This window comes from Salmo salar, chromosome ssa08 (assembly GCF_905237065.1).
Source record: "Salmo salar chromosome ssa08, Ssal_v3.1, whole genome shotgun sequence".
Classification (NCBI taxonomy): Eukaryota; Metazoa; Chordata; class Actinopteri; order Salmoniformes; family Salmonidae; genus Salmo; species Salmo salar.
The window spans coordinates 1,055,702-1,083,573 of record NC_059449.1 but is presented as its reverse complement, the minus strand read 5'-3'; the positions used below and the strand labels follow the sequence as shown (position 1 = coordinate 1,083,573).

The 27,872-nt window shown below is 41.9% G+C and overlaps 2 protein-coding genes across 3 annotated transcripts in view; both read left to right on the top strand.

Moving 5' to 3' along the window:
- Window positions 1–1,737: 1,737 nt before the first annotated feature.
- On the top strand, window positions 1,738–10,308 carry LOC106610032 (myozenin-2). The gene is made up of 5 exons (XM_014209147.2): window positions 1,738–1,881; window positions 4,580–4,746; window positions 7,235–7,346; window positions 8,737–8,920; window positions 9,263–10,308. The coding sequence occupies exons 2-5, from the start codon at window positions 4,588–4,590 to the stop codon at window positions 9,468–9,470; spliced, it is 663 nt and encodes a 220-aa protein (XP_014064622.1). The 5' UTR covers window positions 1,738–1,881; window positions 4,580–4,587; the 3' UTR covers window positions 9,471–10,308.
- Window positions 10,309–15,763: 5,455 nt separating this feature from the next.
- The window catches only part of LOC106610012 (inactive ubiquitin carboxyl-terminal hydrolase 53-like), a 51,369-nt gene continuing 39,260 nt past the window's right edge, over window positions 15,764–27,872 (top strand). For both annotated transcript variants that reach the window (XM_014209108.2, XM_014209106.2), the window contains exons 1-4: window positions 15,764–16,191; window positions 26,348–26,538; window positions 26,980–27,155; window positions 27,423–27,515. In XM_014209108.2, the coding sequence (XP_014064583.1) occupies window positions 26,499–26,538; window positions 26,980–27,155; window positions 27,423–27,515 (309 nt within the window). In that variant the 5' untranslated portion in view covers window positions 15,764–16,191; window positions 26,348–26,498. The remainder of the gene's footprint in view (window positions 16,192–26,347; window positions 26,539–26,979; window positions 27,156–27,422; window positions 27,516–27,872) is intronic.

Below are 27,872 nucleotides of genomic sequence, written 5' to 3'. Positions count from 1 at the left end.
AAAAAGAAACCATGTTTGTATACGACTTCATTAACTTTGAACATTGCTTGTAAACTCATATGTGACACGTATTAATGCCAAAATAACATGCAACAAAGGTTACAAAACATAATAATATATAGTACCAGTCAAACGTTTGGACACACCTACTCATTCAAGACAAATGCACCATTAAATAACATATGGAATCATGTAGTAACCAAAAAAGTGTTAAACAAATCAAAATATATTTATATTTGAGATTCTTCAAAGTAGCCACTCTTTGCCTTGATGACAGCTTTGCACTCTCTTGGCATTCTCTCAATTAACAGGTGTGCCTCGTTAAAAGTTAATTTGTTGAATTTCTTTCCTTCTCAATCAGTTGTGTTGTGACAAGGTAGGGGTGGTATACAGAAGATAGCCCTATTTGGTAAAAGACAAAGTCCATATTATGGCAAGAACAGCTCAAATAAGCAAAGACAAAAGACAGTCCATCATTACCTTAAAACATGGAAGTCAGTCAATCCGGAAAATTTCAGTCGCGAAAACCATCAAACGCTATGATGAAACTGGCTCTCAAGAGGACTGCCACAGGAAGGGAAGACCTCTGCTGCAGAGGATACTCATTAGAGTTACCAGCCTCAGATTGCAGCCCAAATAAATGCTTCACAGAGTTCAAGTAACAGACACATCTCAACATCAACTGTTCAGAGGAGACTTAGTGAATCAGGCCTTCATAGTCAAATTGCTGAGAGAAAAAAAACACTACTAAAAGACGCCAATAAGAAAAAGAGACTTGCTTGGGCCAATAAACACAAGCAGTATACATTAGACCAGTGGAAATCTGTCCAAATTTGAGATTTTTGATTCCAACCGCCGTGTCTTTGTGAGACGCAGAGTAGGTGAACAGATGATCTCTACATGTATGGTTGCTACCGTGAAGCATGGTGTGGGTGTGCTTGGTGTGGGGGTGTTTTGCTGGTGACACTGTCAGTGATTTATTTAGAATAAACTTAACCAGCATGGCTATCACAGCATTCTGCAGAGATACACTATCCCATCTGGTTGGGACAATCATTTGTTTTTCAACAGGACAATGACCAAACACACCTCCAGGCTGTGTAAGGGCCATTTGACCAAGAAGAAGAGTGATGGAGTGCTGCATCAGATGATCTGGCCTCCACAATCACCCAACCTCAACCCAATTGAGATGGTTTGGGATTTGTTGGACCGCAGAGTGAAGAAAAAGCAGCCAACAAGTGCTCAGCATATGTGGGAACGGCTACTGGCTACTAATGGCTACTTCGAAAGAATCTAAAATATATAATATATTTTGATTTGTTCAACACTTTTCTGGTTACTTCATGATTTCACATGTGTTATTTCATAGTTTTGATGTCTTCACTATTATTCTACACTGTAGAAAATAGAAAAAATTAAGAAAACCCCCTTTGCCTGGTACTGTACATATTTTTTTTAGACCAGAGGAAAGAGTGCCTCCAACCGGCCCTCCAACACCACTTCCAGACTCATGTCTTCCCTAGACATTCCTAGGCTCCAGGAAACACAAGTGCTCATGAGGGGAGAGCCCTCCCTCGGTGTGGGCCCGGTGGCACAGGTCGGGTGCCCCAATCTCTCTCTCTCTCTGATAGCCTCCCCACGTCCCCATTGCTTTGTGAGTGGTTTGGAGTGTTTGGCCTGCTAAATTTAGCCTATTGATGTAAGCTACATTCCATTGACAACAGACACAGAGACACCCCCCAACAGATTGGCTTCAGTGGCTGGGAGTGTGAAGTTCAGGTTGGATCGAAACTACCTAGGTCAAACCCCTGAGCCTCCTTGCCTTCCAGTCAAGGATCCAGTTTGTTTGAAAGACAAGACAGACAGGACACACACACACAGGTATGGACTAGTCCCATCAAGGTGTGCAGTTGTGACTCCGAGGTATGGAAAAATAATAGTGTCAATGTCTTGTGCTTTGACCATTCACAACGAGTAACTCGGATTATGCTACTTTCTGACGTATTCAGTCAATATTTCACATCCCTTACTAACAAACTACATCCCTTACTAACAAACTTCTTTATTTTTTTGAGAAAACAAAACAAGAAGCTACAAAATAAATACAACTGTTAGGTTTTACCATAGTCACTCTGAAATAATGTTTATGTTTTATTAAGAGCTGATTTTGAACATTGTGTACAATAACGTCTTTCAGGTTCTCATTATATTTCTCATGTTCCATATGTTATTTTTGATTGTAAACAATTAAAGCACTATAAATTATGTACATTTTAGTCATAACATTGAGAGTAAACATTTTGTACAACATGTCTGAAACATGGAAAATGCAAATAGGAGAGGATATGAACATGTTGGGGTAACATTGAGAGCTGTAGTGAAAGTTGTGATGTGAATACAAAGGGCATTGTTGTTTCATTTCATTTGTTTGCAAATAAAAAAATGTGCACAGTAACTTCAAATTCAATACAACAAAAACATTTGTTACAGTTAAGTTGTGATTTTTTAGGACTGCTGGAATTAGATTTAGGGTAACTAGGCTGTTATATTTGTCAAGATCACATTAAGGGTTTCCAGTGTCACGTACTACCCTGGGATGCAATGTTCACATCTCACCCAACACTGATGATTCACAACACTGAATGCCGTGTGACTCCTTAATGCGCATCATCTAGCATTCGTTTCAAGGTTATTTTAAAGTAAGTGTTGACTCTGCTCTTCAAGCACAAACAATGAATTACACCTGCCAATCTGAGTTATATGAGTTAGATGTAATGTTTTGGTTTGGGGTTGACAGAAACCCTGTCCTTGAATTAAATGCCACAATGCCTAGCTAATGCTATCATAAACCTGACATAAAGGCCATCATAATATTTTATGACTGTTTTCTCACAGGACATTAATGGCATATCATAATGCAGTCTAAACAGCATGCAGTAGTTATCCGATAGGTCAACCAGTATTGCATGTGCCATGTGAGCTTTACAACTTTACTTCAAACCCTCATTAACAGTAATCTTATTGGCTCTCTAATGTTCAGTTCATATCAACACCACAATTTGAAAACATTTTCCGCTGGGGTAGAACAGAGTACATCCAGTGTCCTTTATGTGTTTCCAGTACCCAGGGGCAAATTGTGTGCCACCCTTCCCAAAGCCAATATGTCGCAATTCTGTACAATGCCATCTGGAGAGAGGAAGATGCATGCAGCGGCTATTTCTCGAGAGGTCCACTGTGCCAATGGTATGATCTGGGCCAGGGCTCAACAACAGCGTCAAGAGCAAAGAGAATCAAACTTCTTCTGGTGGAGGGCAGTCATTCATATCCGGGTTGAACATGTCAGGGCCGTTTCTCTAGCGGTTGCCATAAATAACTAATTGGGATGTTTTACTACCTATGGCAACAAATCCTTCTGTCGTTGTCCTTTTGAAACTGCTATTTTGGGGCGGGTGAGGTGGGGAGTTGTTGAGGGCAGTGTTGGACAACTGCGCGTTGCGATTTAGGGGACTGTGAGGGTTTGCGCCAGCTGAAGTACATTCTGTTTGGGTATAGCTCATTGAAGCAGCATCATGTTCAGCCTTCAATAAGTAAAAGGAACAATAACATAATAAAAATTGAATTCAATAAGAAATAATACATACAAAATTGTAAGACTGCATTTGTCTCAATCGGAGTTGAAAATTCACAAAATTCACCTAGACTTTCTAGAACTCGCAAATAGCAAGTAGCGTTAGCACCGTTAGCACTGTTGAGTGCAAATTAATGGAAATTCACAAGGCTATGGTTGCATTGTCCAAGGAGCATGCCTAAATCAACTCAAAGCACAATTTTGTTTAATAACCATACAATGTAGAATTAACTATTGCAGTATACTGTATATTGAGGCAACCAATTTTTATTATACACGTGCAACCTTTTATCATATTGTGATGCTTACTATACAGCTTGGTTTGAAGCTACGTTCATTTGATTTCGGCATGCTAATTGCTCAGCAGAAAGCATTTTGAAGTAACAATATGTCATTGATATTATCCCTTCAGATGATATCAGACTAATAATGTTAATGAACTTTTCCTCTGATAAAGGTCTCGCTGTAAACATAAATGATTAAAAATGCATGCTATGTACATTATGTCTTAGGGAGAGTGTCCGAAAAAAAATATATACTGTATATATTTAGGGAGATGATATATTTTGTGCAACTAAGACATAATAATACAGTCTTGGGGGAATCTTGAAGGTTACAGTTACTTTATTTTTAGAGCAGTAGACTCATGAGATCACCATATATGACATCATTATACAGCTGGAAGACCTCCGGTTGACAATGCTCAATGACAAAATCCGACTGCCAATATTGCACTATTAGCTCATCCTAATATGGGTATATCTCAAAGGATGGAACAAATTGCAAAGAACCAATAGTGGCGGTTTTGGACAGATTTAAATTCTGTTGTTATTTATGTCTATAAACAGGAAGTTGCCCTACTGTGTTAGATGACGTCACATTGCTGAGTCTACCTTTAATGGAAAGTCAGTCATGGGCATCTACTGGAACTTTTTTAAATTCTTTTTCCAGGGGACACCATGGACCTGGGGATAAAGGTTAGCACTCCCAAAGATATCATGCTGGAGGAGCTGTCACTGCAATCCAACAGAGGCTCTCGTCTTTTCAAAATGCGCCAGCGAAGATCGGAGAAATACACGTTTGAAAGTATCCAAAATGAGGCAAACGTGCAGCTGAGTGTAAGGACTTTTACATGTACATTTGTGTAATTTAGTAATCTAGACGCTCTTATCCCAAAGACCAACAATAAGTGGATGCAAATATGGAGACTTATAAGCTCTTGCCTGCATATACTGCACGCCCTTGCCATTGTGTAACAAGCCGTCAAATCAGGTTAGTCCACTATGGACTTTTCATTGCATTATGTTAGTAATCAACATAAACACAAACACAGGATAGAGTATATGTAATTCTGTGTGATTATTTAGTTAGTAAATATTAGTAAAAATGTGTGTATCGCTGAATCATCATTTAGACTAGGGTTTGTGCAGATTTGAAGTCAACGTTGTTCAGAATGAGACTGATATGGGCTAATAATAATAATTAATGGACGACTGGTAGGATAACTATATATTCTGATATATTCTTGAGTTCATTCGGGAAACTGTAACTCATTAAACAAACTTTTTCCATGGTGCCCCAAGATTGCTAATGATTTAATTGTTACATGATACATTTAATCACGTAATAATTAAACATAATTAATTCATTTGATAAAATAGCCATCATCACATTAATGATAGTCACGTCACGACACTACACACAATATCCCATAATGTCAAAGTGGAATTATGTTTTTATAAATGTTTACAAATTAATAAAAAATTAAAAGGTGAAATGTCTTGAGTCAATAATTATTCATCCCCTTCATTATGGCAAGCCTAAATAAGTTTAGGAGTAACATTTTGTTAGCAAGTCACATAAGTTGCATGGACTCACTCTCTGTGTAATAATAGTGTTTAACATGACTTTTGAACGACTACCTCATCTCTGTACCCTACACATACAATTATCTGTAAGGTCCCTCAGTCGAGCAGTGAATTTCAAACACAGATTCAACCACAAAGACCAGGGATGTTTTCCAATGCTTCGCACCATTGGCAGATGGGTAAAAAAACGAAAAAGCAGAAAATGACTATCCCTTTGAGCATGGTAAAGTTATTAATTACACTTTGGATGGTGTATCAATACACCCAGTCACTACAAAGATACAGGTGTCCTTCCTACCTCAGTCGTGGAGAGGAAGGAAATGGCTCTGGGATTTCACCATGAGCCAATGGTGACTTTAAAACAGTTACAGAGTTTAATGGCTGTGATAGGAGAATGGATGGATAAACAACATTGTATTTACTCCACAATACTAACCTAAATGACAGAATGAAAAGAAGAAAGCCTATACAGAATAAAACTATTCCAAAACATGCATTCTGCTTGCAATAAGGCGCTTAAAGTTAATTTCTTAGCCAGTTTTTTTGCAGGTTTAACTTATGTCCTGAAAACAAAGTATTATGTTTTGGGGAAAATCTAACACAAAATCTCACTGAGTACCACTCTTCATATTTTCAAGCATGGTGGTGTCTGCATCATGTTATGTGCATGCTTGTCATCGACATGGACTAGGGAGTTTTTTAAGATAAAAATAAAATCCTAGAGGAAAACCTGGTTCAGTCTGCTTTCCAACAGACAATGGGAGACAAATTCACATTTTAACAGGACAATAACCTAAAACACAAGGTGAAATATACACTGGAGTTGCTTACCAAGACGACATTCAATATTCCTGATTGGCCTAGTTACAGTTTTGACTTTAATTAGCTTCAAGATCTATGGCAAGACTTAAAAATGGCTGTCTAGCGATGATCAACAACTATATTGTACAATCCAGGTGTGCAAAGCTCTTAGAGACTTACCAAGAAAGACTCACAGCTGTAATCACTGTCAAAGGTATATGTATTAACAGAGGTGTAAATACTTATGTGAGATATTTCTGAATTTCATTTACAATAAATGTGCCAAAAACTTCCACAACCATATTTTAACTTTGTCATTATAGATGTGTATGTAGATGTGTGAGAAAAAAATATATTTAATCAACTTTGAATTTAGGCTGTAACACAACAAAATGTGGAATAAGTCAAGGGTATGAATATTTTCTGAATTATATGCATTATATGTTCATGTGTACATTGGTTAGATGCCAGTCCACGGGGGTAGCACTGCTAAATGACAAAAATGATTTGTTACATGTAAATATTTAATAACTTTTATGGTGATTGTATATCAACTATGGTCTGGTTGCAAATTACTGTTTTTACTTTTGGCAACTGTTCAAATTGAGCAACATTGCACATAAAGTGCCATGTTCTCAACATTGCACATCAATTCTCAACATTGCAAACAAACATGAATTAGTTGCTATTTCAACTCTTTTGATGGGCATTTTGGTGGTAGCTGATCCTGCTTTGATGTTATGCCCAAGCTTTAGCTCAGTGTGCTAAGCTAACATGGTCATAAAATCTGTGAGCGATCTACCCATTTACCTAGTGGGTCTCATATACACAAAGTGAACAATTTGTTGCAGCTAATCCCCAAATGAATAAATGAGATAGGTTCAGAACTGAGCAAAAGGGTAAAGCTTAGCTAATAACAAAATACTTTTTTCCCCAGAGGGATCTTCTAGCTGAGAATGTAGACAGTGCCGAAAACAAAGAGGGATCGAAAACACTTCCTTACACACCCGCCCCAGGAAACCCTTCAAATCCAGAAAGCATTGCACCAGGTATGTAGCTACCACATCAATATTCTAAATCTATGAATGCTTATAAGGCAGAATAATATAGTTTAAGGGAATAATAAGGGCTTATTAAAATATATTTATTTCATTATTACGTAGTATTAAGCATGAGTAACGCTTCACTCGAAGGGAACCTACATAAGGACAATATAACAGTCATAACTCATACATACCTCATTAATAAGTAAATGTCGTTTTTCAACAACTACAAATTGATATGTATGCTATGTCTTGCAATTGTTGACATGAACAGTTATGAACTGCTTATGTACTGCTTATGAATAGGTTGTGAAGGCATTTTTAAGGCCCTATTTAGATGTTCATGTAACCTCTAAGGACCAGTCTAATTCCCCATAGTGACTCAGCAGACCTCTGGCCTTTAAGCAGGATACATGAGAAGCATTTCCTTCCCCTGCATTAAATTATCAGCAGGAGATATGAACAGAACACTCTTGTAGAATCTGATATGACCAAGCATGGTGTCAACCCATGTCAACTGGACCAACCCGCTTTTCACACAAAGGATGAACGCACACTTATGGTGTGCACTATTTTAAGACATGAGATGATGGACAAAATTGTCTCAATCTGCCAGTGTTGCGTCTACATCACTTTTTTCACTGCTCTAGTTCATACTGTTATTTAACTATAGTGACTATTGATAAAACAGCACAGCCACAGTCATTTTGACACCTATTTTGTTCTCCAAAAAATAAAAGCAGGTAATACTAAACAAAAACGTACATAAAATGTTTGTTATGTCTTGATGAAATTAGCATGGAGGAACAGGTGGTAACAACGGAGTGACTAAAGTGTTGTGTTTGTTACCTTGCTCTGTCTACACCAGGGATCATCAACTAGATTCAACCGTGAGCCAATTTTTATCTGGAGCGGATGGTCGGGGGGCTGAAACATAATTACAAATCATTTGTGGACTGCAAATTGACTGCACAAAGCCCAAACAGATATAATGTTTGACTAAAACATAATCATTCAAACCTTGCTTACATTTGTATATGATCCTGTGTCTCTCTATAATGCTTGGGAATACTTGGGAACAGATTTCTTAAATTACAATCACTTGGAGCTGATTTCCTGGTGTTTGTACAGTCTTTTATGTCCAGCAATGAAAATTCAACACAAAAAAACTTGGCGGGCCGCCAGTTGGGGAACCCTGGTCTGAACAAAATACAGGCTCAATGCCCTAGTACTTTTCACATATCTTGTGCAAGGACGACAAGCAAGAAATTGCCAGTAATCATTTATTGCACTTAAGTCCAACCGCACAGATATACTAATGTGTTGATAGGATAAGTGAGTGTCTATACGCTGCACTGTTGGTCTTATGATCCTATCTTCTTGACATGTGTCTCAGGATATGGAGGCCCCTTGAAGGATGTCCCTGCAGAGACGTTCAACTCTACAGCTATACCCAAGTCCTACCACTCCCCTTGGAAGCAGGCTATCATTAACGACCCCAACCTGGCCGAGACCCTCAATATCAGCATGCCTGTCCCTGAGCCCAGCCCAGAGGCTCCTGAATACAAGAGCTTTAACAGGTGAGGTGTTCTGAGGAGAGTTTTCAGACAACTGCTATTCTACAACTCAAAGTTTAAGCCAAAGATTTCCGTGCTACTTGAACATACTGCATCAGTCATGCACTTCTCTCAATGGCAGACTTTGAGTTAAGTATGCAAATTTCAAGGTTGGTTGTTATTGCAAACATTTCCATGGAATGAAATGGTTTTCTTATAACACAGTTCAGATTCACTGTTACATGGATGCATAACTGTAACGCTCCATAAAAAGCCAGCTTTCTATATTCTATGCAACCGTCACATCTTTAGAGATCTTCATTTTGATTTTGTATTCACACTTGTATCTCCACATCTGATTTCCAGGGTGGCCACACCGTTTGGTGGTTTCGACAAAGCCCCCCAGAGCAGTGGGATCACGTTCAAACTCCCTGAGATCGACCTGAACCTCCCCAACTACTCTGAGCTCCAGGACCCAGGGGTGAAACGGCCCACCTTAAACAGGGTCGCCCAGGGATGGGCGGGTCGCCCTGATCCTGCCCACTGTGCCTCTGGAATCTATGCCCATCCCTGAGTCCGATGACCTCTAGATTACCTTTAGATGACCCATAAATACCTGGAAAGACAAGAGAGCATCGGTCCGACAAGATCCACTGCTGGCACTTCTAACCTTACTGCCTGATCTGCGATATAGGGGTCGGAGCTGAAGCCTAAATCATGATTATTGAATATGTGCAACCGACGACAAACTGATGGTTTCAAATAGGGGTTCCCTGCTGTCCTGTTTCAATTCTGTGCCATTTGCCTAAGTAATGATGCTGATGGTTAGTTTTGCATTGTGTATTCAGAGAATAACATGTAAATAAATAGCACACATGGCAGAAATGTTATTGAAATGTCTAAGATAAAAAAATATGAGTAATACATTGAAACTTCAATACATCTTTTGGCTTATATTGGATATCAGATACAAAAGTATATTTGTCTTTAATTATCTAGACATGTTGCCTATTAATGTTTTAGAATGGGCTTATCGATGTGCAAATACAAATGTATATCTCTTTTCATGACATTATATAATTAATTGGCTTATGTAAATCAATGTGTGGTTTGGGTATGTGGAACAAATGAACCTGTTTGTCACGACTTCCGCAGAAGTTGGTCCCTCTCCTTGTTCGGGTGGCGTCACTGGCCTTCTAGCCGTCGCCGATCCATTTTTCATTTTCCATTTGTTTTGTCTTTGTCTTACACACCTGGTTTCAATCCCCCAATTACTTGTTCATTATTTAAACCTCTGTTCCCCCATGTTTGTTTGTGAGTAATTGTTTGTCTTGTGTACGGTCCGTTACTGTGGGCTCGGTATTATTGTGTTGTATTTGTTAATACTTGAGTAAATACGTTGATTACTCATATCTGCTGTCCTGCGCCTGACTCTCTACACCAGCTACACACAGGCTGATTACACTGTTATATATAGTACTTTGACTTGAAACACACAATTCTGCAAATTAAAAGAAAAGTAAGTGGGCTACAGTGTACATGCTATTTGTTAATTAGTAACAATACATCATTCATTATGAAAGTATTGCTTAAGTAACGTCATATGTACTGTACTTATCAGAAGAAAAAAACATTACTGAGTTACAGTATGCTAACATTAAAGAACCAACACATACCAAATTGAATCGGAAAATAGTTTCACTGACTTCGTACCAATTCCCTGAATTCAATTTTTTTTTGTTTTAAGATGGGACAATGCTTAGTTAGTTCAGGGTACTACCCAGGAACTGTATGACCAACCTCAGACCAACAACCATACACCAACAACAGTTGATGATGGCTTTTACACACACACACACACACACACACACACACACACACACACACACACACACACACACACACACACACACACACACACACACACACACACACAAAAAGAAAATCAGGTATGAAGGTAAGACCCAGATGCAGACAACGTCGAATTAACAATGGTTTAATAATGGGGCAAAGGTACAGGTCAGCAGACAGGCTCAGGGGCAGGCAGACAGGCTCAGGGGCAGGCAGACAGGCTCAGGGGCAGGCAGACAGGCTCAGGGGCAGGCAGAGTGGTTAAGAAGGCAGGCTCAGAGTCAGGACAGGCAATGGTCAAAACCAGGAGGGCGAGAAAAAGAGAGACTGGAAAGAGCAGGAGCTGAGACACAAAACCGCTGGTTGACTTGACAAACAAGATGAACTGGCAACAGATAAACAGAGAACACAGGTATAAGTACACAGGCGATAATGGGGAAGATGGGTGACACCTGGAGGGGGTGGAGACAACCACAAAGACAGCTGAAACAGATCAGGGTGTGACACACACCCACATTGTAAATGATCTGCTAGGGTCCATTGACAGACTACATTTCAAGAAGGTAAAAATAGCTTTGCAGCAGACGTACACCACCTCAAAAGAATTTCCAGAAATCATTTCACTGTTTTTCAATGCCAAAATCACAATTTAAAAGGAGAGGAAAATACAATAATGACATTGGTTCTGGGTAAGTCATTCTGCTAAATAATTGGGTTGAATTAGCTTATAGCTTTATCCATAGCAATGTTGTTAGTGTTAACTGCAGAAGGTCATTTTGTGACCTGCTCATTAGCCACAATGGCTGGCTAATGAGCAGAACAGAAAATATGGATTGAACCATTTGGTTGCTAAAGAACCAGCCCGGCAGACAGGAGTGTGAAACAATTCTCTGTAGTCGGAGCAGTCTGAATATAGCACTGGTCTACTACAGGCCTATGTGTATAAAAATCACAAATTAACATTTAAACATGTATGCTGTTTTAAAGGGATAGTTTTATAACATTATAACAAGAATAGTTTCCTGACAGTAGCTAGATTTCATTCCAATTGGTGACAGATTTTCATGTGAATATTCTAGAATACACAGAAAATATGTTCATTTTCCCAGCTGTGGTACGTTTCCATCAAACGGACTTGTTGCAGATAAAAATCAGTGTGTAGTGCACACAGAATGTACTTTTTCGCTAAAGTTTTCATGTACCAAATAAAAATCTAAAGTTCAATGTGTTTCCATTGCATTTTCAACTCCACCAATAGTTTTGTCACAAACTGTTGCATTAGACAGCAAATGTGCCTCCTCTGGTCTTGGCACCTGTGCTCTAGCCAACAGCTCGCATATACGGTGTGGGTATGCTGTGCAGGTTGGCTAGTCTACATGATGAGATTATTATGGATACGAGCGAGAATATTTTGATTTGTCAAATGGCAGTCAAGCATCGCTCATCATGTCACCGGAATAAGACCCTCAATATTTATTGGAAAGCAGCATCAAGCTCATCACTGTGCACTTTCACCACCCTATGAAGTTCATCATTTATTTAATCTGTAGCCTAATAAACTGTGTAGTTTCCAGACATCATATCATTGAGTGACTCAAAATGCATTTCCGTATGATTGTTATTATGTCAATATTTGCACATAAAGGCGTTTACACCAACATTTTCCACATAATACATTTTACCGACACAAAAAGATCCCACCATATCGAACAAACAAATTATCTGTCAGCATTTATAAAATTACACCGAGACTTCCTGTTTCTATCACAGCTGTTGTAATTTGTTCTTACGCAATATGACTTTACTCGCATAAAAACTGTGGAGGGAAACGTGGTTATTGTAGCAGGTTATTGTAGCAATTCCTTAATGGGTTTTGTTCCTCAAAAGGAGTCCATGGAATCAGCTGTTTCAGTAGGTCATGTCAGCATATTGCTAATATTAGCATCCCATTGGTTTCCATTCATTTGTTTAGCTATACCCAGAACAATATTGAACATCCATTGTATTTCATGATGGTATGATATCACTACAGCTGCTGTAGATCTCATTTAATAAGAAATACTTTCAAACACAAACCATTACTTGAAACAATCAAAAGTTGGACAAGAGCTCCTCTCCCTTGCCTCCCAAGGCTGAACAAGAAGCTTAAAAGTGAGGTAAATATGCACATAAAGAGAGTTACAAAATTTGGGCTAGAAATCGTTTTAAACGTTTCAAACATTGATTTCAAATTGAGAGCCTGTCAAATATAAATTGTGTCAGAGTCAAACAATGGTTCTGCCTCTACATCTGCCACGGTTCAAGATCTAATAGGAATGAAGACATGTTCCCGGTCAGTGGTCCCCTGCCACCATGCATGCATTTTTGTGGGAAATTAGCATAGGCCTACTAGTCACAACAAATGCCACAGTGCTTTCTGAGTTGTGGATAACGGACTGAAATAGGGGCCATGGGCCTGCATATGCCATTATTTTTAATATTGTATAAAAATTGTAATTGTATTGTTTAGGAGTGCTGGAGGTTGGTCTACTCTATTGACTGGTCAACACAGCCACCCCCGGACTAGACATGCCCCTCAATGACCGGGATTGAATCCCCAATATGGAAGTTTCTAAACTGTACTTCCCCTCTTTGTCTCTCGTACTCTAATTTCTCAACTAAAGCAACAACAACAAAAATAACACCTTGCAAAAAAAGAATTATCAAATCAAAGTTTATTTGTCACGTGCGCTGAATACAACAGGTGTAGACCTTACAGTGAAATGCTTACTTACAGGCTCTAACCAATAGTGCAAAAAAGGTATTAGGTGAACAACAGGTAGGTAAAGAAATAAAACAACAGTAAAAAGACAGGCTATATACAGTAACGAGGCTATAAAAAGTAGCGAGGCTACATACTGACACCGGTTAGTCAGGCTGATTGAAGGTAGTATGTACATGTAGATATGGTTAAAGTGGCTATGCATGTATGATGAACAGAGAGTAGCAGTATCGTAAAAGAGGGGTTGGCGGGTGGTGGGTGGCGGGACACAATGCAGATAGCCCGGTTAGCCACTGTGCAGGAGCACTGGTTGGTCGGCCTAATTGAGGTAGTATGTACATGAATGTATAGTTAAAGTGACTATGCATATATGATAAACAGAGAGTAGCAGTAGCGTAAAAGAGGGGTTGGGGGGGGGGGACACAATGCAAATAGTCCGGGTAGCCATTTCATTCCCTGTTCTGGAGTCTTATGGCTTGGGGGTAAAAACTGTTGAGAAGCCTTTTTGTCCTAGACTTGGCACTCCGGTACCGCTTGCCATGCGGTAATAGAGAGAACAGTCTATGACTGGGTTGGCTGGGGTCTTTGACCATTTTTTGGGCCTTCCTCTGACACCGCCTGGTGTGGAGGTCCTGGACGGCAGGCAACTTAGCCCCAGTGATGTACTGGGCCGTACACACTACCCTCTGTAGTGCCTTGCGGTCAGAGGCCTAGCAGTTGCCGTACCAGGCAGTGATGCAACCAGTCAGGATCCTCTCGATGTTGCAGCTGTAGAACCTTTTGAGGATCTCAGGACCCATGCCAAATCTTTTTAGTTTCCTGAGGGGGAATAGGCTTTGTCGTGTTGTCTTCACAACGGTCTTGGTGTGTTTGGACCATTCTAGTGTGAACACCAAGGAACTTGAAGCTCTCAACCTGCTCCACAACCTGCTCCACTACAGCCCCGTCGATGACAATTTTTCTGTAGTCCACAATGATCTCCTTATCCTTTAAAAAAAAATGCTATTTGTTTAGTTTTTGTGACAATCGATAGAGTTGAAAACTAAAGCAAAATAATAAGTTTTGTGTGCACTACGTCATCACGCACTGATTTTTATCCTCCACAAGTCAGTTTGGTGGAAATACACCACTGGTGGGAAAATGTGCATATTTTCTTTAAGTGGATTTTAGAATATTAGTATGAAAATCTGTTGCCAATTGAATGAAAACCTAGCTACTAAGCACGTTTTCATCCACAGTTTTTATGCAAATAAAGTCACATCTTATTTTTAAAAAATTATGACAGCTTTGACAGAAACAGGAAGTGTTTGCTCGTTAGACATGGGATCTTTTTGTGTAGGTAAAATTAATTATGCTGGAAATGGCGGTGGAAACGCATTTATAGGTAAATATTGGTATAATAACCATCATATATAAAGGTACATTTGGAGTCATGATGATATGGTGTGTGGTCCTCCCACTACCACTTGGGAAACCATGCAGTTTATTTGCCTACAGATGAAATCTGTAGATGAACTTCACAGGGTGATGAAAGTACACATGATGAGCTTGATCCTGTTTTCCAATAAATACTGAGGGTCTTAATCTGGTGACATTATGATCGATGCTTGACTGCCATTTGACAAATAAAATATTCTCGCTCTTATCCATAATAATCTCATCATGTAGACTGGCCAACCCGCACAGCCTACCTGCACTGTATTTGTAAACTGTTGGCTAGAGTGCAAGTGCCAAGCCCAGAGTAGGCGCATTTGCTATTTAATGCAACAGTTTTTGTGGCAAAACTATCCTTTGAGTTGAAAATGTGATGGAAGCACATTGAACTTTTATCAACAAGTCTATTTTCTTTATGCGTATTTTAGAATATTCGCATTCAAATCTGTCTCCAATTGGATGGATACCTTGCTATTGACATGGACTTTCCTTTCCTCGCAGAATGACCAATCTATATTTCCCCCCTGAATGTTTTTATCTCGAGGAAAATGGTCTTTAGATAATTGTATTTGATAATTACAAACATCAAAGCTTAACATAGAAAGCCTACTGCCACGTTACATGCTGCAGTCAGCCTTATAGTGAAACAAGTTTTTTGACAGTCATGTGAGTTTTAGTCTCACCTCAAATGGGACAAACCAAACGCCGAATGCTTGTGTCTGCTCTGCGAGACAAGCGATTTGCCATCAAGTGCACCCATGCGGCCGAGATATCTCTTTGTGAATTGCGGTAGGCTATACTGTACACTAGGGGCGGATTTTGACCTCGCAACTCTCGAAGCATCACTAATCTGTGGATGACATTCAGGCATAGACCACTACTGGATTTATTTCCAGAAATTATTTCCGCTATTGAACCGAAAACGTAAAAACAGCAAGGACATTATCAGGCTAGAATAAGACAATAGACAAAACGTATTCGGGTATGACGGTTAAAATGCCGGTTGGCATTGTATCACTGCACTGGCGTTGCAATGTATTGCAGCTATGCAGACCTTAATACTGCATTTGCCCACAGATTCCATCCACCAGTACTGCCTGACATGATCCACGAGCGGGTCCGAGTAGTCTATTGCAGTCATTTTTGCTTAAACGGTTTGTAGGGGACAAAACATGTGGGAATCTAATGTTGACAACTAAGCTGTTTTGGGAGATATTTTATATCGGCCAAATATTATCGACGATATACAGTGAGTATGGCATGTGTGTTATGACATTGTTATCTAACGGGTATGTTTTAATTTGATGCAGTGATGCGAGTTGCGGTAAATAAAGCCGTTCCCCCATAACACGCATGCGTCCTAACAGGTGTAAATTGCACGATATGCAATGGCATCTGAAGTAGCCCTATGCATGGTAGAAAAGACCCCTCATGTTTGTGTAAACCCCTCGCTATTTAGAATAATACAATGCATGCAAGGATGGAGAGTTATAGGCTAAATGAAATCATATGAAGTTTTAGGTTATAATTATAGGGCTATGATACGGATCCTTTTTCTATTTGAAGAATACACCACATGTGCAGATAAGCAAATGTAATCATATTTGTTAATGTCTATTCTATTTGCTTGTGATTATTCAGGTTTATATGTATACCACTTTTTGGTCACAACATGGGCTGGATACACTTGTCTGGATACCAAGTTTGGGCACAATTCGAATTGAAGGCAGTGTATCTAGTGAATACAGTAAACATTTTGTAAATATGTGATTGTTACAAGCAAAAACATCTCATTTTCAAATAGTAGAAGTAAGGACAAACATGGGTCAACTACAGGTGCAGTCAGATATTATGCTAAAATTAGTGATGGCAAACATAATGTGAAAGGATAGTTCACCGAAAAAGCATCTCATTTCTTGCATAACATAAATTAATGTATCGATAGGTGGGATGTTCTGTCATGTTGCTTATTCCTATCCAAACCTTTCAGATCTGCATTAGTGCCTAACAGGTTGTTTCTGGACAAGACTATAGCTTTTTAAAACCAAGCAGCAGCCCTGTCCAGAAACAAACATCATCTAGCCCCTACATCTAGGTAGTTATGAGGCAATATGGCAAGAATTACACCCACTAATCAGATGGAAAGATGGAGCTTTTGCCTCTGGCTCTTGTATGATCTCTGAAGTAGGTTTGTAGAGCACTTTGGGTTGGGATTTACTTGTCTTAATACAGGACTTCTTGTTTAACACATTACTATTATTAGGGGGTATTGGATGCATCCCAAATGGCACCCTATTCCCCATATAGTGCCCTATGTGTCCTGGTCAAAAGTAGAACACTTCAAAGGGAATAGGGTGCCATTTGGGACACAGAACACACTATTAATGGGAGGTATACTTCTTCCTGCTCATTGTTTCCATGGCACACCTGAGATCTGACTACAGTTGAAGTCAGAAGTTTACATACACTTAGGTTGGAGTCATTAAAACTAGTTTTTCAACCACTCCACAAATTTCTTGTTAACAAACTATAGTTTTGGCAAGTCGGTTAGGACATCTACTTTGTGCATGACACAAGTAATCTTTCCAACAATTGTTTATAGACAGATTATTTCACTTAAAATTCACTGTATCACAATTCCAGTGGGTCAGAAGTTTACCTACACTAAGTTGACTGTGCCTTTAAGCAGCTTGGAAAATTCCAGAAAATTATGTCATGGCTTTAGAAGCTTCTGATAGGCTAATTGACATCATTTGAGTCAATTGGAGGTGTACCTGTGGATGTATTTGAAGGCCTACCTTCAAACTCAGTGCCTCATTGTTTGACATCATGGGAAAATCAAAAGAAATCATCCAAGACCGCAGAAAAAAATTGTAGACCTCCACAAGTCTGGTTCATCCTTGGGAGCAATTTCCAAATGCCTAAAGATACCACGTCCAAATGTACAAACAATAGTACGCAAGTATAAACACCATGGGACCACACAGCCGTCATACCGCTGAAACGTACTTTGGTGAACGTACTTTGTTGCAAAAAGTGCAAATCAATCCCAGAACAACAGCAAAGGACTTTATGAAGATGCTGGAGGAAACAGGTACAAAAGTATCTACATACACAGTAAAACAAGTCCTATATCGACATAACTTGAAAGGCCGCTCAGCAAGGAAGAAGCCACTGCTCCAAAACCGCTATAAAAAATCCAGACTACGTTTTGCAACTGCACATGGGGACAAAGATCTGACTTTTTGGAGAAATGTCCTCTGGTCTGATGAAACAAAAATAGATCTGTTTGGCCATAATGACCATCGTTATGTCTGGAGGAAAAAGGGGGAAGTTTGCAAGCCAAAGAACACCATCCCAACCGTGAAGCACGGGGGTGGCAGCATCATGTTGTGGGGGTGCTTTGCTGCAGGAGAGACTGGTGCACTTCACAATATAGATGTCATCACGAGGAAGGAAAATTATGTGGATATATTCAAGCAACATCTCAAGACATCAGTCAGGAAGTTAAAGCTTGGTCGCAAATGGGTATTCCAAATGGACAATGACCCCAAGCATACTTCCAAAGTTGTGGCAAAATGGCTTAAGGACAACAAAGTCAAGGTATTGGAGTGGCCATCACAAAGCCTTGACCTCAATCCTATAGAAAATGTGTTGGCAGAACTGAAAAAGCATGTGCGAGCAATGAGGCCTACAAACCTGACTCAGTTACACCAGCTCAGTCAGGAGGAATGGGCCAAAATTCACCCAACTTATTGTGGGAAGATTGTGTAAGGCTAGCCAAAACATTTGACGCAAGTTAAACAATTTAAAGGCAATGCTACCAAATACTAATTGAGTGTATGTAAACTTCTGACCCACTGGGAATGTGATGAAATAAATAAAAGCTGAAATAAATCATTCTCTCTACTATTATTCTGACATTTCACATTCTTAAAATAAAGTGGTGATCCTAATTGACCTAAGACAGGGACTTTTCACTAGGATTACATTTCAACTGAGTTTAAATGTATTTGGCTAAGGTGTATGTAAACTTCTGACTTCAACTGTATATTGTCAGACAGGAGGAGAATAACCATCAAATATTATAGAATATAAACTATTATGTGTTATATACAGTAGCAGATTCAGGAGCCAGGAGCCACATTTGTATATCCAATGGATTAGAAACACTAAAGTCATAGTCCATAGCGAACTGTTAGATAAGAGGATGAGAAAAGTTTACCGGTTAAGACTTTGTATTATTTTGCACTTATACCTGTGTATTACTGTACTTACTACAATAACAACATTGTAATAACATTGTTTTAGTAATGCTTTACAATCACGTAGGGATAGAGATGGAGTTCAATATAGAATAAAGTGTAATTACAGTGTTATTACACACCTATAAGAGCAACCTAATGTTTTATAAGGTGCTTCTGGGTTACCTACCTATAGGATATTAGGTATATTACTTGGGTCGAGGCCTAATCCTACTTCATATGGAATTAATTCTGTGGATTCCTGGAAAGCATCATGACTCGGCAGCATCACAGCTCAGCAACAAGATCAATAACCTGTCCTGTCTGTAATGTTTCAGAGTGCAGGGAAACTGGGTTTTGGTCAATTTGAATTGAAGGCAGTCAATTCAGAAAGTGATTTAAATAAAAAAAATTAAACATTGAACATTTTTTTAAATGTATACTGCTCAAAAAAATAAAGGGAACACTTGAACAACACAATGTAACTCCAAGTCAATCACACTGTGAAATCAAACTGTCCACTTAGGAAGCAACACTGATTGACAATAAATTTCACATGCTGTTGTGCAAATGGAATAGACAACAGGTGGAAATTATAGGCAATTAGCAAGACACCCCCAATAAAGGAGTGGTTCTGCAGGTGGTAACCACAGACCACTTCTCAGTTCCTATGCTTCCTGGCTGATGTTTTGGTCACTTTTGAATGCTGGCGGTGCTTTCACTCTAGTGGTAGCATGAGACGGCGTCTACAACCCACACAAGTGGCTCAGGTAGTGCAGCTCATCCAGGATGGCACATCAATGAGAGCTGTGGCAAGAAGGTTTGCTGTGTCTGTCAGCGTAGTGTCCAGAGCATGGAGGCGCTACCAGGAGACAGGCCAGTACATCAGGAGACGTGGAGGAGCCCTGCAAAATGACCTCCAGCAGGCCACAAATGTGCATGTGTCTGCTCAAATGGTCAGAAACAGACTCTATGAGGGTGGTATGAGGGCCCGACGTCCACAGGTGGGGGTTGTGCTTACAGCCCAACACCGTGCAGGACGTTTGGCATTTGCCAGAGAACACCAAGATTGGCAAATTCGCCACCTGCACCCTGTGCTCTTCACAGATGAAAGCAGGTTCACACTGAGCACATGTGACAGACGTGACAGTCTGGAGACGCCGTGGAGAACGTTCTGCTGCCTGCAACATCCTCCAGCATGACCGGTTTGGCGGTGGGTCAGTCATGGTGTGGGGTGGCATTTCTTTGGGGGGCCGCACAGCCCTCCATGTGCTCGCCAGAGGTAGCCTGACTGCCATTAGGTACCGAGATGAGATCCTCTGACCCCTTGTGAGACCATATGCTGGTGCGGTTGGCCCTGGGTTCCTCCTAATGCAAGACAATGCTAGACCTCATGTGGCTGGAGTGTGTCAGCAGTTCCTGCAAGAGGAAGGCATTGATGCTATGGACTGGCCCGCCCGTTCCCCAGACCTGAATCCAATTGAGCACATCTGGGACATCATGTCTCGTTCCATCCACCAACGCCACGTTGCACCACAGATTGTCCAGGAGTTGGCGGATGCTTTAGTCCAGGACTGGGAGGAGATCCCTCAGGAGACCATCCGCCACCTCATCAGGAGCATGCCCAGGCGTTGTAGGGAGGTCATACAGGCACATGGAGGCCACACACACTACTGAGCCTCATTTTGACTTGTTTTAAGGACATTACATCAAAGTTGGATCAGCCTGTAGTGTGGTTTTCCACTTTAATTTTGAGTGTGACTACAAATCCAGACCTCCATGGGTTGATAAATTGGATTTCCATTGATTATTATTGTGATTTTGTTGTCAGCACATTCAACTATGTAAAGAAAAAAGTATTTAATAAGATTATTTCATCCATTCAGATCTAGGATATGTTATTTTAGTGTTACCTTTATTTTTTTGAGCAGTGTATATACTATATATTAAAAAGTATGTGGACACCTGTTCAAATTAGTCAATTCGGGTATTTCAGCCACACCTGTTGCTGACAGATGTATAAAATCTAGCAGACAGCGATGCAATCTCCATAGACAAACATTGGCAATAGAATGGCCTTACTGAAGAGCTCAGACTTTCAATGTGGCACCGTCACAGGATGTCACCTTTCCAACAAGTCAGTTTGTCGAATTTCTGCCCTGCTAGAGCTGCCCCGGTCAACTGTAAGTGCTGTTATTGTGAAGAGGTAACATCTAGGAGCAACAACGGCTCAGCAGCGAAGTGGTACCCACACAAGCTCACAGAATTGGCCCTCCGAGTGCTAATGCGCGTAAAAATCGTCTGTCCTCGGTTGCAACACTCACTACCGAGTTCCAAACTGCCTCTGGAAGCAACGTCAGCACAAGAACTGTTCGTCGGGAGCTTCATGAAATGGGTTTCCATGGCCGAGCAGCCGCACACAAACCTAAGATCACCATGCGCATGAGTGGTGTACTGCCATTGGACTCTGGAGCAGTGGAAATGTGTTCTCTGGAGTGATGAATCACGCTTCACCATCTGGCAGTCTGACGGATGAATCTGGGTTTGGCGGCTGCCAGGAGAATGCTACCTGCCTGAATGCATAGTGCTAACTGTAAAGTTTGGTGGAGGAATAATGGTCTGGGGCTGTTTTTCATGGTTCGGGCTAGACTCCTTAGTTCCAGTGAAGGGAAATCTTAAGGCTACAGCATACAATGACGTTCTAGACGATCCTGTGCTTCCAACTTTGTGGCAACAGTTTGGGGAAGGCCCTTTCCCATTTTAGCATGACAATGTCCCTGTGCACAAAGCGAGGTCCATACAGAAATGGTTTGTTGAGATTGGTGTGGAGAACTTGACTGGCCTGCACAGAGCCCTGACCTCAACCACACCGAACACCTTTGGGATGAATTGGAACGTTGACTGCGAGCCAGGCCTAATCGCCCAACATCAATGCCCGACCTCACTAATCCTCTTGTGGCTGAATGGAAGCAAGTCCCCCGCAGCAATTTTTCAACATCTAGTTGAAAGCCTTTCCAGAAGAGTGGAGGCTGTCATAGTAGCAAAGGGGGTACCAACTCCATATTGATGCCCATGATGTTCGACAAGCAGGTGTCCACATACTTCTGGTCATGTAGTGTATCTTCTACTTTTCAGTTTATTGAGAAGTCATTGTAAATAGATGCCCTTTTTTCAATTATTGGATTGGAATGTCAGTTTACTTCCAGAATCGACTGACTTCCAATCAAATTGACCACAACCCTGCAGGAAGCCTCAATGGCCTAGTTAGCTAGCTATATGTGCTTTTTTAGGTATGGGGAGTATCCAGACTTCACACAGTCCTAATGTGATTAAATAATGTGATGAAATGCCAGGGGGTACTGTATTTTTCAGTGCTGTGACAACCCGTGACTTGAAAAAGCAGCAAATACCTGTGAACTGGCTGTTGAATCTGTGCCCAAGTAGCCTATACAGTTGTAACTTGGTCCACCCAGCTCATGTTAATCACAACACAGAGAAGCTATTGCAACCGTAGGCCTAGTCTCTATGGTCACTTATATAACTATCATCATCTACATTCTACTTAGGTGTATGTAAAATAAAATCATAAGACTTTGAGAAAGTCATAAACAATGTATAAAGGCATGGAATAAAACATTGGCAGTAACGCAACATGATAGCAGGGGCAATTTTAAGATGTATTTTTATGGGGGGCCAGAGGGGGACCAAGCACCAGTTAGGGGTGGCCATGGGAACTCAGGAAACTGTATCACAAATAGTGTTGACAATTGGCTTGAACTATGATGCGTTTTATTGAAAAACTGTTTCAACTGTTAATTTGTATCTGTCCCTAATATATCCCCCAAAAATCGATTTGAAAATGCACACAGGGAAAATATGAATATTAAATTAGATACATGTTAACTTAAGTGGTAACTCACTGGTATTGAATTTTATCAACCTTTGAAAGCAGTAGGGCAACTCACTTTAAAATGTATGTCAAACAAAAACCAATGATTGCAAAGTTAAACCATACTGTCACGTCCTGGCCAGTATATAAGGTTAATTGTTTTGTAGTTTGGTCAGGGCGTGGCAGGGGGTATTTGTTTTCTGTGGTTCGGGGTGGTGTGTTTTGTGTAAAGGGTGTTTGATTTAGTAATTCCGGGTTTTGGTTTATGTTTAGTAATTCTATGGTTAGTCTAGGTTGTGTGTTTCTATGTTTGGTTGATTGGGGTTGGGACTCTCAGTTGAAGGCAGGTGTTGTCTATCTGCCTTTGATTGAGAGTTCCATATATTAGGGTGTGTTTGTATGTGTGATTTGTGGGTGATTGTTCTGTGTTTCGCCTTGTGCCTTACCAGACTGTTTATTTGTCGAGTGTTCGTTTTTGTGTTTTGTATGTTCATTGTTGAGATTAATTAAAAATCAAGATGAGCATTCACGTACCTGCTGCGTATTGGTCCTCCATTTCTACCGACAACAACTGTGACAGAATCACCCACCACCAAAGGACCAAGCAGCAGAGGAAGGAGCAGACGGAGTTCGAGTTGGACTGGCGGGAGAAGTGGACTTGGGAGGAAGTTCTGGACGGGGCCGGACCCTGGCATCAGGCTGGGGATTATCGACGCCCGCAGGGGGAAATTGAGGCAGCCAAGGCAGAGAGGCGGTGGTACGAGGCCAAGTACGCGCTGAAGGAGAAGCACGAGAGGCACCCCCAAGAAAATTTTTTGGGGGGGCACACGGGTAGTTTGGCTAGGCGTAAGAAGAGCCGGAAGCCAGCTACTCGTGGTTATATGGAGGAGCGTATGGGGTGGAGAGCGCTATGTTTCGCTGAGGAGCGCACTATCTCACCCATACGCACGCACAGTCCGGTGCGCGTTATTCCAGCCCCTCGCAGGTGCCGTGCTAGAGCGGGCATCCAGCCTGGTAGGAGGATGCCTGCGCAGCGCATCTGGTCGCCGGTACGCCTCCGAGGACCAGGCTACCCAACTCCCGCTCTACGCACGGCTACCATCAGGCCCCTGCACAGCCCAGTCTGCCCTGTACGAGCACCCCGCTCGTACAGGGCTACTAGTTCCATCCAGCCAAGGCGGGTTGTGCAGGAGGTAAGATCTAGACCGGCTGTGCGCCTCCATAGCCCTGGGTTTCCAGCTCCTGTCTCTCGTGCGGACCCGGAAGTGCGTCAACCCAGTCCGACTCGTCCTGTTCCCGCTCCCCGCACTAGCCTGGAGGTGCGTGTACATAATCTGGTAATCCCAGTACCAGCACCACGCACCAGGCTACAAGTGCGTCAACCCAGCCCCGCCAGTCAACAGTCATCATCAGAGCTGCCCGCCAGTCAACAGTCATCGTCAGAGCTGCCCGCCAGTCAACAGTCATCGTCAGAGCTGCCCGCCAGTCAACAGTCATCGTCAGAGCTGCCCGCCAGTCAACAGTCATCGTCAGAGCTGCCCGCCAGTCAACAGTCATCGTCAGAGCTGCCCGCCAGTCAACAGTCATCGTCAGAGCTGCCCGCCAGTCAACAGTCGTCAGAGCTGCCCGCCAGTCAACAGTCGCCAGAGAGGTCAGACTGCGCTGAACTGCCGGAGTGGTCAGACTGCGCTGAACTGCCGGAGTGGCCAGACTGCGCTGAACTGCCGGAGTGGCCAGACTGCGCTGAACTGCCGGAGTGGCCAGACTGCGCTGAACTGCCGGAGTGGCCAGACTGCGCTGAACTGCCGGAGTGGCCAGACTGCGCTGAACTGCCGGAGTGGCCAGACTGCGCTGAACTGCCGGAGTGGCCAGACTGCGCTGAACTGCCGGAGTGGCCAGACTGCGCTGAACTGCCGGAGTGGCCAGACTGCGCTGAACTGCCGGAGTGGCCAGACTGCGCTGAACTGCCGGAGTGGCCAGACTGCGCTGAACTGCCGGAGTGGCCAGACTGCGCTGAACTGCCGGAGTGGCCAGACTGCCCTGAACTGCCGGAGTGGCCAGACTGCCCTGAACTGCCGGAGTGGCCAGACTGCCCTGAACTGCCGGAGTGGCCAGACTGCCCTGAACTGCCGGAGTGGCCAGACTGCCCTGAACTGCCGGAGTGGCCAGACTGCCCTGAACTGCCCGGAGTGGCCAGACTGCCCAGACTGTCCCGAATTGCCAGACTGCCCAGACTGTCCCGAATTGCCAGACTGCCCAGACTGTCCCGAATTGCCAGACTGCCCAGACTGTCCCGAATTGCCAGACTGCCCAGACTGTCCCGAATTGCCAGACTGCCCAGACTGTCCCGAATTGCCAGACTGCCCAGACTCTCCCGAATTGCCAGACTGCCCCGACTGCCCCCCGGCGAAGCCAGAGTGGCCCGACAGCCTGGAACGGCCGGAGCCAGAGCCACCTCCAGAAATAGGTGGGTTGGGGAGGGGGGTGTAGCACAGTGCCGTCGTTGACGGCAGCCACCCTCCCTTCCCTCCCTTTAGAAAAGGGGACTTTTTGTTGGTGTTGCTTGGGGTTATTTTTTTTGTTAAGGTGCTTCTGGGGTAGCACCTTTAAGGGGGGTACTGTCACGTCCTGGCCAGTATATAAGGTTAATTGTTTTGTAGTTTGGTCAGGGCGTGGCAGGGGGTATTTGTTTTCTGTGGTTCGGGGTGGTGTGTTTTGTGTAAAGGGTGTTTGATTTAGTAATTCCGGGTTTTGGTTTATGTTTAGTAATTCTATGGTTAGTCTAGGTTGTGTGTTTCTATGTTTGGTTGATTGGGGTTGGGACTCTCAGTTGAAGGCAGGTGTTGTCTATCTGCCTTTGATTGAGAGTTCCATATATTAGGGTGTGTTTGTATGTGTGATTTGTGGGTGATTGTTCTGTGTTTCGCCTTGTGCCTTACCAGACTGTTTATTTGTCGAGTGTTCGTTTTTGTGTTTTGTATGTTCATTGTTGAGATTAATTAAAAATCAAGATGAGCATTCACGTACCTGCTGCGTATTGGTCCTCCATTTCTACCGACAACAACTGTGACACATACATCTATATGCACAATTAATACTTTAACAATTCCCGCAGGTTTTTTTTTTTTTTTTTCTACAAAAGCAGATTTACTTGAAGGACAGTGCAGATGCAAAGTTTGGTAACAGAATGACGGCTTGTGCCGTTTGTGCCATAATTGCCCAAAGTTTTTTTTAAAGCCAATGATTTGTCCCATCTCTCTTCCTCTCTTTAGACTTGGTCCCATTGTCATTCAATGTCCAATAGTGCTATTCAAAAGCTTCCCTATGGATGAGCCTGGAAATGACTTCAATGGATCTTTTTGGAAGTGCGAGGCAGGGATGTAATGGATTGGTCCCATGGCCTGCTAGCTCCCTCTTCTCTGTATGTCCAGCTGTGGCAAGCCTCCCCCACTCTCCGGAGAAGGTAAACAACTGCTCCCATCACATAAGTCACTAAATCCTACCTAACCCAATGTCTGATCATAACCAGTGGCCAAGTGCTATTCACTCTCTAAGATGTGCATGGACACATAAGGACTTACCCCTCAGGATGTACAGTAAATTCCCAATCTAGCCCTCATACCATCACGGTCACCTAATCATCCCCAGCTTACAATTGGCTCATTCATCGCCCCTCTTTCCTGTAACTATTCCCCAGGTCATTGCTGTAAATGAGAATGTGTTTTCAGTCAACCTACCTGGTAAAATAAGGGTTAAATAAATAAAATAAATGTATTGTATGATTAAAGTGTTCTCTATGGATATATCTCATAACAGCAGTCTTAAACTCCTGGTCCAGGAGCCACATTTGTATATCCAATTCCCATTAGAGCATAACAACAGCTGGTGACTGCTCTCTCCCCAGGGGCAGGCTCTAACTCTCTGGCATGGGTCAAGCTCTTCAAAAAGCCCGGAGCTGTTGGTGGTGGTGGGGGTGTGGGGAAGTCCTATCAGCCTGGGAGCATGTTGTCTCTGGCTCTAACCAAAGGCCTGCTGAACGAACCAGGCCAGAATAGCTGCTTCCTCAACAGTGCCGTACAGGTGAGTGCTAAAACTTGTCAATATGCAGGTTTATGCAATAGTGTAAACATAGCTTATTTCCTACGGAAGGCTAAGGGGCAAGATTACTCCTAAATTAAGATGTGTCCATGCTTTTGTCTATGTAGGATTTAGGTCTACTTTTCATGTAGAACTTCATGTAGGACTAAAACAGTCATAACATTTTATGTTACAGATGTTGTTGGATTAATACACATATACATGTGATTTGAATATGATCAGTGCAATGCTGTCATTTCACCTGAACAGGTGCTATGGCAGTTGGACATTTTCAGGAGGAGTTTGAGACAGCTTCCTGGTCATTTTTGTCTTGGGGATGCCTGCATTTTCTGCGCTTTAAAGGTTTGTATATAATATCATCATCATCACAATACATCTACACCTAGTTTAATTACTTATTTAAGAGATTCACAAGATGTCCAAGTTCACCATACCACTCATACAAAATGTAGAATAGTTATTTAGTTTCTATTTCAACAAAAATAGCCATTGATATTTGAAGATCTTTTAAACACACTGGTTGAATCAATATTGTTTCGACGTCATTTCAATGAAATAATGTTGAACCAACGTGGAATATACGTTGAATTGACATCTGTGCCCAGTGGGCAGAGTTCCAGACCTAGAATTAAGTCTAATCCTGGACTGCATTGAACATTCTTTTTAGTCCAGGACTGAGCTGAATCTGGGTCCAGGAAA